The sequence below is a fragment of the Oculina patagonica genome, chromosome 9, assembly GCF_052425735.1.
Source record: "Oculina patagonica isolate OP01 chromosome 9, crgOcupat, whole genome shotgun sequence".
Taxonomy (NCBI): Eukaryota; Metazoa; Cnidaria; class Anthozoa; order Scleractinia; family Oculinidae; genus Oculina; species Oculina patagonica.
In genome coordinates this window covers 14,208,211-14,222,134 of record NC_135766.1, presented here as the reverse complement: position 1 = coordinate 14,222,134, position 13,924 = coordinate 14,208,211, and the positions used below count along the sequence as shown (strand labels likewise).

General features: G+C 36.5%; 1 protein-coding gene across 1 annotated transcript in view; it reads right to left on the bottom strand.

Annotated features, from left to right (window-relative positions):
- LOC144666224 (uncharacterized) overlaps positions 1 to 13,408 on the bottom strand; it is a 249,082-nt gene extending 235,674 nt beyond the window's left edge. The window contains exons 1-4 of the mRNA XM_078527620.1: positions 13,301 to 13,408; positions 10,985 to 11,340; positions 5,868 to 6,032; positions 5,500 to 5,610 (exon numbers count right to left, since the gene is read on the bottom strand). Of these exons, the coding sequence (XP_078383746.1) occupies positions 5,500 to 5,610; positions 5,868 to 6,032; positions 10,985 to 11,340; positions 13,301 to 13,373 (705 nt within the window). The 5' untranslated portion in view covers positions 13,374 to 13,408. The remainder of the gene's footprint in view (positions 1 to 5,499; positions 5,611 to 5,867; positions 6,033 to 10,984; positions 11,341 to 13,300) is intronic.
- Between the last annotated feature and the right edge of the window lie 516 nt (positions 13,409 to 13,924).

Below are 13,924 nucleotides of genomic sequence, written 5' to 3'. Positions count from 1 at the left end.
TCTTAAAGAAGTTATACAAGACTGCCAATGTTGCCAAGATACAGGCACAAGGCAGTAGCAATGGAATGCCAAACCTACTAATCGATACTTATATTTTGCTCACAAAAGACTACCTGCCTTGCTGCATAGCATACACAATTTCGTGATGGGTAGAATAGGTTTAGTACCCGTAATAAATCTTGTCAAAATAAGTCTTGTCAAAATAGTGAACTGAATCAGATTCCTAATTAACAATTAGACGGCAAACTCGAGGTTTCTACCGGCTGATAGTTGGCGAGGGGCGAAGCCCCGAGTTAACTATCAAAAGCCGGTAGAAACCAAAGTTGATTATTTGAATTTTTTGTTGAGCTCTGAGCGCGCGCACAAAGAGCCGTCTAACGATCGTTAGCATAACAACACAGACCGTCTTTTGGCAAGCTCGAGGTTTCTACCGGCTATCAAGCCGGTAGAAACCGAGGGCTAGCCGTCTAATTGTTTTAGCATAGCCCAGCTGTCGATCTATTAAACACAAAAGGTAGCTAGAGTTGATTATTTGAATGTTTTGTTGATAAAATTCCGCAAAAAAAAAAAAAAAAAACTGAGCGCGCGCACCAACAGCCGGCTAACGAACGATAGACGGCACCTGTGTAACCAATCAGATCGTGCGTTTTGCCAATAAACTGTAGCTGGGTTTTGCTACTGATCGGTTAAAACTTTCGATAAATCAATTCTGGCGATTTTCTGAGAATAATAGATCGTTCAGTAGGTTATGCTAAAACAACTTTGACGATAGAAACCTCGAGCTCGGCGTCTAATTGTTAAATAGAAGGCACCTGTGTAGCCAATCAGATCGCGCGTTTTGCCAATAGACGGGACGGCAGCTTGGTCTTGCTAATTAACAATTAGACGGCAAGCTCGAGGTTTCTACCGGCTGATAGTATCAAAAGCCGGTAGAAACCGAGAGCGAGCCGTCTAATTGTGTTAGCATAACCCACTGACCGATCTATTAAACTCAGAATATCGCTAGAATTGTTTTATTGAAGGTTTTGATTGATAAAATTCAGCGAAGACTACGTGCGCGCTCCAAGAGCCTTCTACGGATCGATAGTAGGCACCTGTGTAGCCAATCAGATCGCGCGATTACCAATAGTAGGTCAGTGTGGTTATGCTAACGATCGATAGAAGGCATCTGTGTAACCAGTCAGATCGCACGTTTGCCAATAGACGGCAGCTGGGTTATGCTAATAGCATTAAGTTTGATAGAGCAATTAGAAACATAAGTACTACTCGTGTTTTAATTTTTAAGTGTGAACAGCATCATTAAAAGCTTGAAATGACGTATCATTGCGTGTGTTCGCTGTGGATGCCTTATCTGTGGTCACTGTTTGTTAAAACAGACACGGGATGTGTTTACAGCACCCGGGGGGCTACTCCATATAACGGCCTATACGGGGAGGCTCCGCCCGAAAGGGGTACCTTTTTCAGGCTTTAGGTATATAAAAGGGAAGCGATTTCACAAGTTTAGGTATATGAAAGGGTATGAAAATCCGTCATTTAGGTTTTTTTAAAAGGTCAGTAATTAAAATATTTCGAACAGACGCACTTTATGACTGTATTATTTTAATTTATTAAGCGCTACATAAAAATGACAAAAAAACGTCCTGTTCTAAGGCTATGTCACGTGTCTTTTAGGTATATGAAAGGGGTACCTTTTTTCAGTAAAAGGCATACGAAAGGGGTACAATTTCTGTCCAAAATGGTATATAAAAGGGTAAGGGGTTAGAACTTGGGGCGGAGCCTCCCCGTATAAAACTTTTTTGAGTACCCCCCAGGTTACAGCACTGTTACTTGGGGTAAAACACATCCCAGCATATGTAATTTCTAATATAACAGGTTTTTTTATTTTCCTAATGGCTGTTGTAAAAAAGCTATGTTGTTGTTACTAAACGATGGATATTCTGTTTAGAAAACTGCTTGAACTCCGGCTCAAGTTAGCCTAGGTAAGGTGCGTTCCGATCCGCCGGTTTCAATGACGCAATAACGCAGTGATGATACAGTACCCAAATGGGCTACGTACTAGCTAATTATGATTTTTTGGGTGCCGGATCTTTTTATAGGGTATGATCTTTTGATGGCGTTCCTTGAAGTTATATTGGCATATCTAAATTACAGTTCGTTGAAGTAGAGCGGCGTCAAAATTTTCTGAAGTAATTCCCCCCTCCCCCCCTTCCCACCCTACCCACTACCACCACCACGGAAGGTAACGCAACCCGAGTCATGTTCAAAAGATCACAAATGTCAGCGAATGTATTACGTTCGTAAGTCTTCGTATCTTTTCGTCATTGGCTCTTTTTTAAGACAGAGTTGCCACAGCATTGCTACCAATGAAGTAACTGAGTACCATACTTTTGATTGCGTACGACAACCACAAAAGTTTCGCGATTGAATTCTCGTACTTTTCATCAACAGGAACAAGGTCAACAAGGTGAGTGGCAAATCATGGAACGAGCCTGATCATTATTATATATTTGAAATGTCAGGAAACAAAATATTTGGTGCCAATTAACTAAAAGGAGGAAAACTTTGTTTCCATTTCTGGAACTTTTGGACGATTTCCCTCTATTGAGGCGAAAACTATCGAGAAACTTGACATGAAGTGTCTGAACACGGCTCGGTAAAGGAATGTGAAGTCTGTCACGCAATACTTTATAGGTGAAAATACCAAGAATTCGTTTGAATTTTTTTTCCTCAAAGTCGCGTTGTGCCACAATTTTTATTACATAAATCGAAAGAATAACTCTTAGTCTAAAAGTAGAATGGCAATTTAGGCCTCGTCTAGGTGCCACAAGTGAAAATTACGGCAAGATTTGGGAACATATTTTTGAGATGTTCGCATAAATAACTAAAGGTGTTCAATAAATATTGTGGTTCGCTTCCGATTTGGAATTGGAAGTTAGCTAAATGATATATTAGGAGTAAGACCTGATAAAAATTGGCTGAATTTGTACAAATTTTGGGGCTTTTATAAGCGCGAAGTAATTTTAACGAACGTTTGAAATGCTGTATTTCGACACATGAAAAATGGCCGTTTCATTGCTTATTGAACCTAGTAATTGATAAATCCTCCAAAGTCGAGGAAAACAAACTCTCTGATCATTTCAACTGTATTTTAGTAGTAAGGATAGATGGTAGTACCTGTGGTAAATATATGAAGGAAAACTATTCTGGAGTCCGAAATCCAGTGGACCGCCCGTAGTGACATCCCCTCTTAAATTAACGGTCACTTTTACTAACACTACCACTGTCACTGTCACTGTCGCTATCACTAAACTATCACTGCCACTTCCATTGCCACTACCACTGTCGCCGTCAATGTCACTATAACTTTTACTATACTCTTACTGTCAACTGTCACTGTCACTATCATGTGACTGTCATTGTCTCTATCACAGTGACTATTGTTATCAATCTCACTATCACTCTCACTGTCAATGTTACTTCCACTGTTACCGTCATTCCCACAATCACTATCATTAGCCGTTTGTGTTCCATGACTTCGAATGAGCAAAACGTCTACCAGTGAGCAAAACTGTCACTGTCACTATCACTTTCACTTTCGCTCTTACTATCCATGTCACTGTCTCAACACTGTCACTGCCTCTTTCATTTTCGCTGTCACTTTCACTCTCACAGTTAATGACACTGACACAGTCACTGTCTATCACTGTCGCTGTCACTCTCTTTATAACTATTACTGTCACTACAACTTTTACTTTCACTGTTACTATCACTGTCACTATTACTGTCACTGTCTATATACAGTGGTCCCTCGATTTAACGAACCTCTATATAACGAAGACCTTGGTATAACGAACGATTTTCTTCAGCCCGGCCAAAGTTACAGTAAAATGTATGGATCAGTACCTCGATATAACGAACCTCGATATAACGAAATCCTCGTTTTAACGAACACAATCCGGGAGCCCAAACGTAAAATGTACCTCGATATAACGAATTTTAGTTAACATGCGACAAAACATGAATGTAAAACAGACGAACAAGGATGAAAATACTTTAATCCTAACAGGAAAACAACTTCAAAGACATATGCCCATACCAAAAATTAAACGTTAAAGCACAAATGTAATTTTTGACAGGCGTTCAGACAGTTCAGAGCATTAAATACTGGGTAGTGCAACGTCACAACGTTAAAAACAGTTATTAACTATACCTCGAAATAACGAACATTTTGGTTGTTTTTCCGCAAATTCGTTATATCAAGGTTTTCGATATAACGAACCCTCGATATAACGAACAAATTTCCCCAGTCCCTTGGCTGTTCGTTAAATCGAGGTTTCACTGTAACTGTCTCTACTACTATCACTGTCACTATTACTATCACTGTCTATATCACTGTCTCTATTACTATCATTGTTACAATCACTGTCACTGTCACTGTCACTGTCACTGTCACTATTACTGTCACTGTCTATATCACTGTCTCTATTACTATCATTGTTACAATCACTGTCACTGTCACTGTCACTGTCACTGTCACTGTCACTATTACTGTCACTGTCTATATCACTGTCTCTATTACTATCATTGTTACAATCACTGTCACTGTCACTGTCGCTGTCACTATTACTGTCACTGTCTATATCACTGTCTCTATTACTATCATTGTTACAATCACTGTCACTGTCACTGTCGCTGTCACTATTACTGTCACTGTCTATATCACTGTCTCTATAACTATCACTGTTATTATCACTCCCTCTTCCATTGTCGCTGTCACTCTCTCTGAAACTGTCACTGTCAATATCACGTCACTGTCACTGTCTTTATCACTATCGCTATCACTCTCATTACCACTCTCAGTGTCAATGTCACTGTCACTTTTACCGTCATTCCCACAATCACTTTCATTAACCATTTGTTCTCCATGACTTCGAATGAGCAAAACGTCTTACTAATCATGCAATAATAAGGAATACAACTGTGCAAAATAGCTCACAATCTCTGAACATTTTTGTGCCTCTTTCGTATATAGCCGTTATCGATTCCAGCCGAAAACAACATGAAGAAGATCAACTGAGAGAGACTGGGATGAGTTGGAATCAACTGGAAAAAGTGGCCAAGGACAGGGGAAGATGAAGATCTCTGGTGGACGACCTGTGTTCCAATGGGAACTCAAGGGTTTAAGTCAAAGTAAGTCGTTTGCTTATCGATTTCAAATAAAACAGCTTAGAATGTTTTATGTTAATTGTCTTTTAATTCTTATCTTTTACGACCTTTTTATTATAGTAGTATAAAGAAAAAAATTACTTTTAGTTTGGTTTTTCTAAATTAAAATTTGGACTGTTTTTCTGTTGTTGTTTTTTTACAACAACCTGGGGAAGACTAGTAAAACTAGTCGAAACGTCGAATTTTAAATTTTAACTAAGGACAATCCCGGAAAACAGTTCATATTTTAACAGGAATACGAGTTTGTTTTATTATTATTTTAGATTGACTTACTTTGCAGAAGGCGTGATTGTTTTGATCGGATGGTGAGCTTGTGTTTGAGAAAACGAGGCTGTCAGTCAAGGTAAAGTTGTCAAGGGTTAGATTAGTGAATGCTATCCAGTTCTGCAAAAGACGCAAAAGAATAGTTTAGTCCCAGACGACACTTATACCTCATTGACATTTAATTTAACAGGAGTACTGGACAACAACGAAGAATAAAGTTATAACAGAATAAATGGTGTCTTAAAGGTAACTTAAAAAGCCAGCAACTAGCGTTAACCTTCAAGTGCTGATTGATTGGGGGATTCAATGCAGGGAAAACATCATGTAGGAGCATAAGCTTCAATTAAGCAACTTCTTTCGAAAATAAAGTCACTCACTATTTTTATGTTTTCATGTCTTCCATCCAGGATCTTGGTTTCTCTGAGACAAACTTTAAAACTGTTTTTGTTCAAGTCCTCCACCCACACGGCCATTGCGTCTTGTGGTCTCATCAGGATTTGGTGAGTGGCAGTTACAAATAAAGTTGGTGGAGTCTTGAAAGACTAAAAATTTAATAATGTTTCTGCGTCAGTATTATAAGCAAACACTAGTAAAATGCTGTAGAAATGCAATAAAGATATGACGATTCAGGACAAAAATAAAGGCATGAAGAAGTAACGGAATGCCTGGCAAATTAATAAATAACAAAAGGGCAGAAAAGCATGACCAATGTGGACATAATTTTAAGAAAAAAAGGTGTAAATAAATGGACCATCATAAAGAAAAAAAGAAGGAATAAAAAGGAATAAAGAAATGAAGGAATGAGGGCATAAAAATGAAGGAATGGAGAAAAAAAGGAATAAAGTAATGTAGAAATAAAGGAATAAAGGAACGAAGGACGAAGGAATGAAGAAATAAAGGAATGAAGGAATCATGGAATAAAAATGAAGGAATGAGGGAAGGGAGGAACAAAGTATTGAGGAAATAAGGGAATAATGGTATAAAAGAATGACAGAATCAAGAAATTAAGGAATAAGAGGGAAAACATAAAATTATAAAGAGATGAGTGAATAAAGGAATGAAGAAATGAAAGGAATAAAGGAACGAAGGAATGAGGGACTGAAGGAAAAAGGAATGATGGAATAAAGGTATGAAGGAATAAAAGAATCTATTGATAAAGGAATGATGTAATGAGGGAATGAAGGAACAAAAGAATGAAGGAGTAAAGTATTGCGTAGCCTGAATTTCAGACATCCCTCTTTGCTCGCCTGCTTGCCAGAAGGGACGTCTGAACACATTTGAGCCTAATGCCGTCCGGTGACGTCACTACCCGAAAACCGGGTAGTGATTTTGATTGGTTGATTTAAAAATTATTTGCATAATTATGTGAAATTATGACTGAATTTTACCGCGCGAGGATTGTAATTTGAAAACGTTTGGAAAGAGTTCGAAGGAGTTCACCTTCCCAGAAATGAGTTTATTAGTCATTTATCTTGAATTTATTACTTTATTAGTTTACCTACGGATCATGAAGAGTAGTAATGGAAATCGGTAGGTTTTAAGTTGGCGGCATTTGTCGCTTCGACATGCAGTGTTTTGCCAAATTTATATATGTATAATTTCTTGTTTTGTCAACAAAGCCGCCCGACGCTTATGTCCTGCAGCCTCGATGAGCCAGTGATTTCTAAACTCAGTGCCCACAGTCAAGTAGGATATTTTTGTATTGAATTCCGTTTCTTGATGCCTCAGTAACCGTCTAAATTGATTCATTTAAGTATTCACGAGTGTGTTGTATTTGTTCGCTGCGTAACATATTATATTTTGATCGCTAGATAAGCTTAAAGCAAATCAGTTCAGATTAAATCGGTTCCGTAAAAGAATATAGCCTGCAGTCGATTAAAATCTCATTCATTTGTCTCAAGTTTTCAATAGTTTACTATTAAAACAATTTTATACCCTGTAATCCTTTATTGAAGCGATTTTTCTTTCACAATTTCATGGCCTCGACAGAAACTTTTCCGCATGAATTAAAACCAAAGTGTAGTGACGTCACCGGACGGCATTAGGCTCAAATGTGTTCAGACGTCCCTTCTGGCAAACAGGCGAGCACAGAGGGATGTCTGAAATTCAGGCTAAGTATTGCGGGGATGAAGGAAAAGAATAAAGAAATAAAGTAATGAGGGAATAAGGGAAATATGGAATGACGAAATAAAAGAATGACATAAATAAGGAATAAAGGAATGAGGGGATAAAAAAATAAAAGAATGAAGAGATGACGGAATGAAGGAATAATGGAATAAAACAATGAGAATAAAGGTACGATGGATGAAACAAAGAATAACACAACAAACAAAAGAACGAGGGGATAAGAGAATATAGTCACGAGGGAATGAAAGATTATGAGAAAAAAGGAATCAAGGAGGAATGAAGGAAGTATGGAATAAACAAATAAATGAATGAGGGAATAAAGGAATCATGGAACACAGGAATAAAGGAATGAAGAAATCATGGGATAAAGGAAAAAGGAATGAAGGAATCATCGCATAAAAGAATAAATGAATGAAGGAATCATGGAATAAAGGAATAAAGGAATGAAGGAATAATGGAATAAGGAATAAAGGAATGAAGGAATCATGCAATAAAAGATTAAAGGAATAATGGAATCATGGGGAATACAGAAATAAAGGAATGAAGGAATGAAGTAATCATGGAATAAAGGAATAAAGGAATCATGGAAAACAGGAGTAAAGGAATGAAGGAGTCATGGAATAAAGGAATAACGGGATTAAGGAATAAAGGAAAAAAGAGAACAACATGGAATAAAAGAATAAAATAATAAGGGAAAAAGAAATCATGGAAAACTAGGATAAAGGAATGAAGGAATCATGTAATATTGGAATAAAGGAATGAAGGAATCAATGAATAAAAGAATAAAGGAACGAAGGAAGCATGGAATAAAGGAATTAAGGAATAAAGGAATCATGAAACAAAGGATTTAAAGAATAAGGGAATATAGAAATCATGGAATACAGGAATAAAGGAATGAAGGAATCATGGAATATAGGAATAAAGAGCTAAAGAAATCATGGAACAAAGAATAAAGGAATGAGGGAATAAAGGTATGAAAGAATGGAGGAATAAAGAAATCATGGATAAACGGAAAAAAAGAATGAGGGAATGAAGGAATCATGGAATTAAGAAATAAAGGACTGAATGAATCATTGAATAAAGGAATAAAGGAATGAGGGAATGAATAAATCATGTAATAACGGAATAGAAGAATGAGGAAATAAAGGAATAGTAGAAGAAGGAATGAAAAAATCATGGAATGAAGGAATGAAGGAATGAAGTAATCATGGAATAAAGGAATAACGGAATGAGGAAATCATGGAATAAAGAAAGTATGGAATGGGAAAACGAAGGAATAAAGGAAATGGAAATCATGGTATAATGTAATAAAGGAATGAAGGAATCATGGAATAAAGGAATGAAGGAATCATGGAATAAAGGAATGAGTAAATCATGGAATAAAGGAATGAGAAAATTATGGAATTAAGGAAAGGGGGAAAAATAAATAAATGAATAAAGGAAATACGGAATGAAGGAATGAAGGAATAAAGAAATGAAGAAATGAAGGAGTAAAGGAATGAAGGAATAAAGAAATGAAGAAATGAAGGAGTAAAGGAATGAAGGAAGCATGAAAAAAAAGAATAAGGGAATCATGAAAGAAAGGATTTAAAGATTTAGGGATTAAAGGAATCATGGAATACAGGAATAAAGGATTGAAGGAATCATGGAATAAATTATAGGAATAAAGGGCTAAAGGAATCCTGGAACAAAGAATAAAGGAATGAATAAAGGAATAAAGGAACGAAGGACTAAATAAAGGACTGAAGGTATCATGGAATAAAGGGAAAAAGGAATAAGGGAATGAAGGAATAAGGGACTGAAGGAATGAGTGAATCATGGAATAAAGGATTTAAGGAATTAGGGATTAAAGGAATCATGGAATACAGGAATAAAGGAATAAAGGATTCATGGAAAACAGGAATAAAGGACTAAAGGAACAAAGAATAAAGGAATGAGGGAATAAAGGAATCATTGTAAAAAGAAATGAAGGAATGAGGGAATAAAGGAATCATGGAACAAAGAATAAAGGAATGAGGGAATAAAGGAATCATGGAATAACGGAATAACGGAATAAAAAAAAGAGGAAATGAAGGAAGAAGAGAAAGAAGGGGTGAAGGAATCATGGAATAAAGGAATAAAGGACTGAATAAATCATGGAATAACGGAATAAAAGAATGAGAAAATGAAGGAATAGGAGAAAGAAGGTATGAAGGAATGAAGGAATCATGGAATAAAGGACTGAAGAAATCATAGAATAGAGGAATAAGGGAATGAAGGAATGAGTTAATCATGGAATAAAGGAATAAATTAATGAAGGAATGAGGGAATACGGGAATTATGGAATGAGGGAATGAAAGAATGGCAGAATCAAGGAATGAGAATGAAGGAATGAATGAATTTTGAAAAATAAATTAATGAAGGAATGAGGGAATGGGGGAAATATGGAATGAGGGAATGAAAGAATGACAGAACAAGGAATGAGAATGAAGGAATGAATGAATTTTGAAAAAAAGGAAAAGAGGAATAAAAAAACAAATGAATAAAAGAATGAAGGAATAAATGAAAGATGAAAATTAATGATGGAATGAAGGAATGAGGGAATGTGGGAGTAAAGGAATGAACGGTTCATGGAATAAAGGAATTAAGGAGAAATGGAATTACAGATTGATGGAATAAAGGAACGAGGGAATAAAAGAATTTAAGGTTGAGGGGATAAAAGAATTAAGGAAAGAGGGAATAAAGGAATTAAGGGATGAGGGAATAAAGGAATGACAAAATGAAGGAATGAAGAAATGAAGGAAAAAAGCATTTAAGATTGAAGGAATAGAAAAAAGGAGGAATGAGAGAATAAGGGAAAGAGGAAATAAAGAATGAAGTAATAAAAGAATGGAGGAATGAGAGAATGAATGAATTATGGAACAAAAAAATGGAATAAAGGAATAATGTACTAATGATATGAGGGAATTACGGAAGAAAGGAATGGTAGAATGAGGGAAAGCAGGAGTAAAGGAATGAGATTATAAAGGAATGTAAGAACAAATGAATGACGTAATTTAGGAATAAAAGAACGACAGAGTAATGGAATAAAGGAAAATGGAATTTCGAAATGAATGAATTAAGGAATAAGGGAATAACAAATTGAGGAAAGAAAGGAATATTAAATGAAAGAGGAAATGTAACAGTAAACGAATGAAGGAGGAAGGGATGATGTAATCAAGGAAATGAAGGAATGAATCAATGGAGTAATGGTGGAAAAGTGAAAAAAATGAAGGAATTGACAATAAAGAAATAGTACTGAATTAAAACAATGATAGAATAAGGAATGTAGGAGTAAAGGGTTGAAAGAATATAGAAAGCTAAGGAAAAGAGTAAAGGTAAATCTAACCTTTTGAAAATCAATCTTTTGACATTTTGTTCCAGTTGTCCAAGCTTTTAAAGAAGCAGTTCCAAGCTGGGATCTTGCAGGAGGAGATTGCAAAGCGATCCAGTTGACGCTAGCTGTTCCATTGGATCCATCACCAAACTCAAGGGCACAGACGGTAAATCCAATTGTAGACACTGACTCAACCCAGATAGCGGCGCCATAGCGATGAGTTGGACTCCTTACTGCGTGACCAACTGAGGCGAAAACTGTAACTTGCTGTCCTCCAGAAAAAGGATACTGGAACGAAATCTTCTTACAAGCAAACAGCCCTGGTGCGGTGGTGGTGATGTTGTCTTTTCCAGCCTTGAAACTCAGCGCTAGGAATAAAGAAACGATTAGTCGTAAAATTTGATGATGTTCAAACGAGAATATGCCACGTTGACAACGTGGCATGTTTAAAGAAATCAATCACTCAGGCTCCCGTTTTCTTCATCTGCGTGGTAATTCTCGTTTTTTATAGCTATTTGATGAGGAAAAGGTAGAACGAAGCACTAAAACGCAAACGCTGTTAAATATACCTTGACCGGCTTCAGCAACGAGAACGACCATAAAGAAAATTAATAACAAGTGTTTCAGCGGGAGATGACGCTCGGGAGACATCTTGCTCTTGACTGAGCGAAAAACATGCGCTGAAGTATATTAAATGAATCACCTTCGTCATCGTATTTTCGACACGAAAAGACAAGTTCAAGGATACGGAAGTAGTTTATGTGGGGGTGGGGGGCGAGTGCAATAAAACTACTACCCACAGTTCTGTAGCCTGTGAACCGGAGCGCTCTACCGGCGAGGCAAAAATGAGTTTTGCGCCTCGTTACCGTCCGTCCGATCGCTACGGAAAACTTGTCCGCAGGCTTACAGTCCTGGTAAAAGTTTCACTGCCCGTCAAAGCTGTAATGTAAAATGCAAGTATTGGAGATGAGAAGTAAGTAACAGGTCCCCCCTCTCCTCCTTTCCCTCCCCTCCCGCCAGCCCGCCCGCCAGCAGCTCACTCATGAATGTCGCAGTCAAAATACAACCCATTTAGTGGTTTGTTGTGAAGTTGAAAATTTGCTCTATTTTCGAAACTAACAATCAATTTTGAAGTTCGACTTATTCAGAATTTAATTTATATTGATATTTTTCGATTCTTGTTCGATTATTTGCTCCTCATTTGGTTGAGTTTCTACAGATGGCCAGTACTGCTTGTTTAAAAGTACCGTAAAGTGCGACAAATATTTCGTTGAAATTCAAGCGACACACGCTAATTATTCCCCATAGCGAACGCTATGTCGAAGCGCAAAGCTTTTGAGCATTAAATTTCTTTGAAAAAATTTCCTACAGTTAAGTGTAATTTGCAGCGGGTTTTTTTTTGCCGCTTACGTTATTCAGTATAAACAATACCACTCAGTATAAACTGTCGCCATGTTGTGGCATAGGCACCTTCCCTTCTTACTTTTTGCATGTTTACAGCGTTTAGAATGAATAACTGATTGATGCCACTGTCGTAAAAATGACGAGTTAAACGTGCGTCAACAAACTCAAGAGTTTTTAAAATAAAAATACTTCGATTTGTGTCGCGAAGTGAAATGAATCTCCGTGTTTAGGTAGATGCGTGATCGATCTTTAATCCGATATCCCTAAATGTAACTTTCAATCCGGCTGAGATCCTAATAAAAAGACATAAGAGCTTATGCCATTGTACGCAATAAGATATTTTGTGTTTCTGCGTCAAGAATTCGTCCAAATAAAATTAATCTGCGCGAATTTTTTTTTCATACACTTACAACTTAAAAGCAGCCATTAGTAATTGGTAGTGCTGGTTGCTATTATTTACTGTGATTTTCTTTCATTGTTGAATATTCTGCTGCACATTTGCGAGAACATTTGAGCGGTCATTTGAAAGAAATCGCTCAGTTTCCTTAGTCCGTTTTTCAGTCAGTTTGGTGTGCATTTTTAGACAGTCATTCTTTCTTTATTAATACAGTATTACGAGCAAAAACGTAGGATTTAACTCAAATTGAAACAGCAGGATTTCAATTAATCATATTGTTTATAAATCATAACTGTTAAATTGATGTTTTCCCTAAGATTAGTCTTTTATAGACCGCTGACGCAAATCACACCAAGCAGCATTATATCAGCTATTAGATACAAAGTAAACCTATAATTGTTGCTACGTAGATCGAAAAAAAGAACATTTTTGCCACCAAACAAAAATAAAACAATCGATTCTGATAGCTTTTTTATTTAGAATGATTCTGCGATCGATTCACTATAAAAACAATAGCTTTGACTTACCGCCGGAGGCAAAATTGCTCCCCAACCAGAACGATGCAATTGCGACCTGTAGAAACATCTTGACTTTTTCCATCTCTAATCGGCTAAAGTTTGACCTAGATGCTATAGAATCCGTTTACTGATTTTTAAGATATATGTTAAACAGTGTTCAACAAAAATTTGGTTTTACAATAAAACTACTTCTATCGACCCCCTTAGCTATTCGGGTTCGAACGCGTTGCTGAGACAGTTAATAATCAATAATTGCTTTAGGTGTTAATAACATGGTGACAGTTATCCATAACATAGCCATTATGTTTAAGTAACATACAAATGATTGTTTTGACACATTTTTTATCGTCATTATGCGTAAAATGAATTAATTTTAAATTTAGTTTTACCGATGTCGCCTGTAATGTTTCAATTTATAAATCCATAGAACCGAACCGTTTTCCAGTTTTCCCTGAACGGCAACGAGAAAGACCAAATAAGCCGATATATATAAAATCGAGTTTTAAGTTCCTTTTTTCTTTCTTGTGTATAACTCTAAAGGTTCCCAACAAAAATAAGACGTTGTATATAAATTCAATGTCAAATTGTTTTCTGTAAAATTCAAATTTCTAAATATTCAGTCAACCGAGTGAA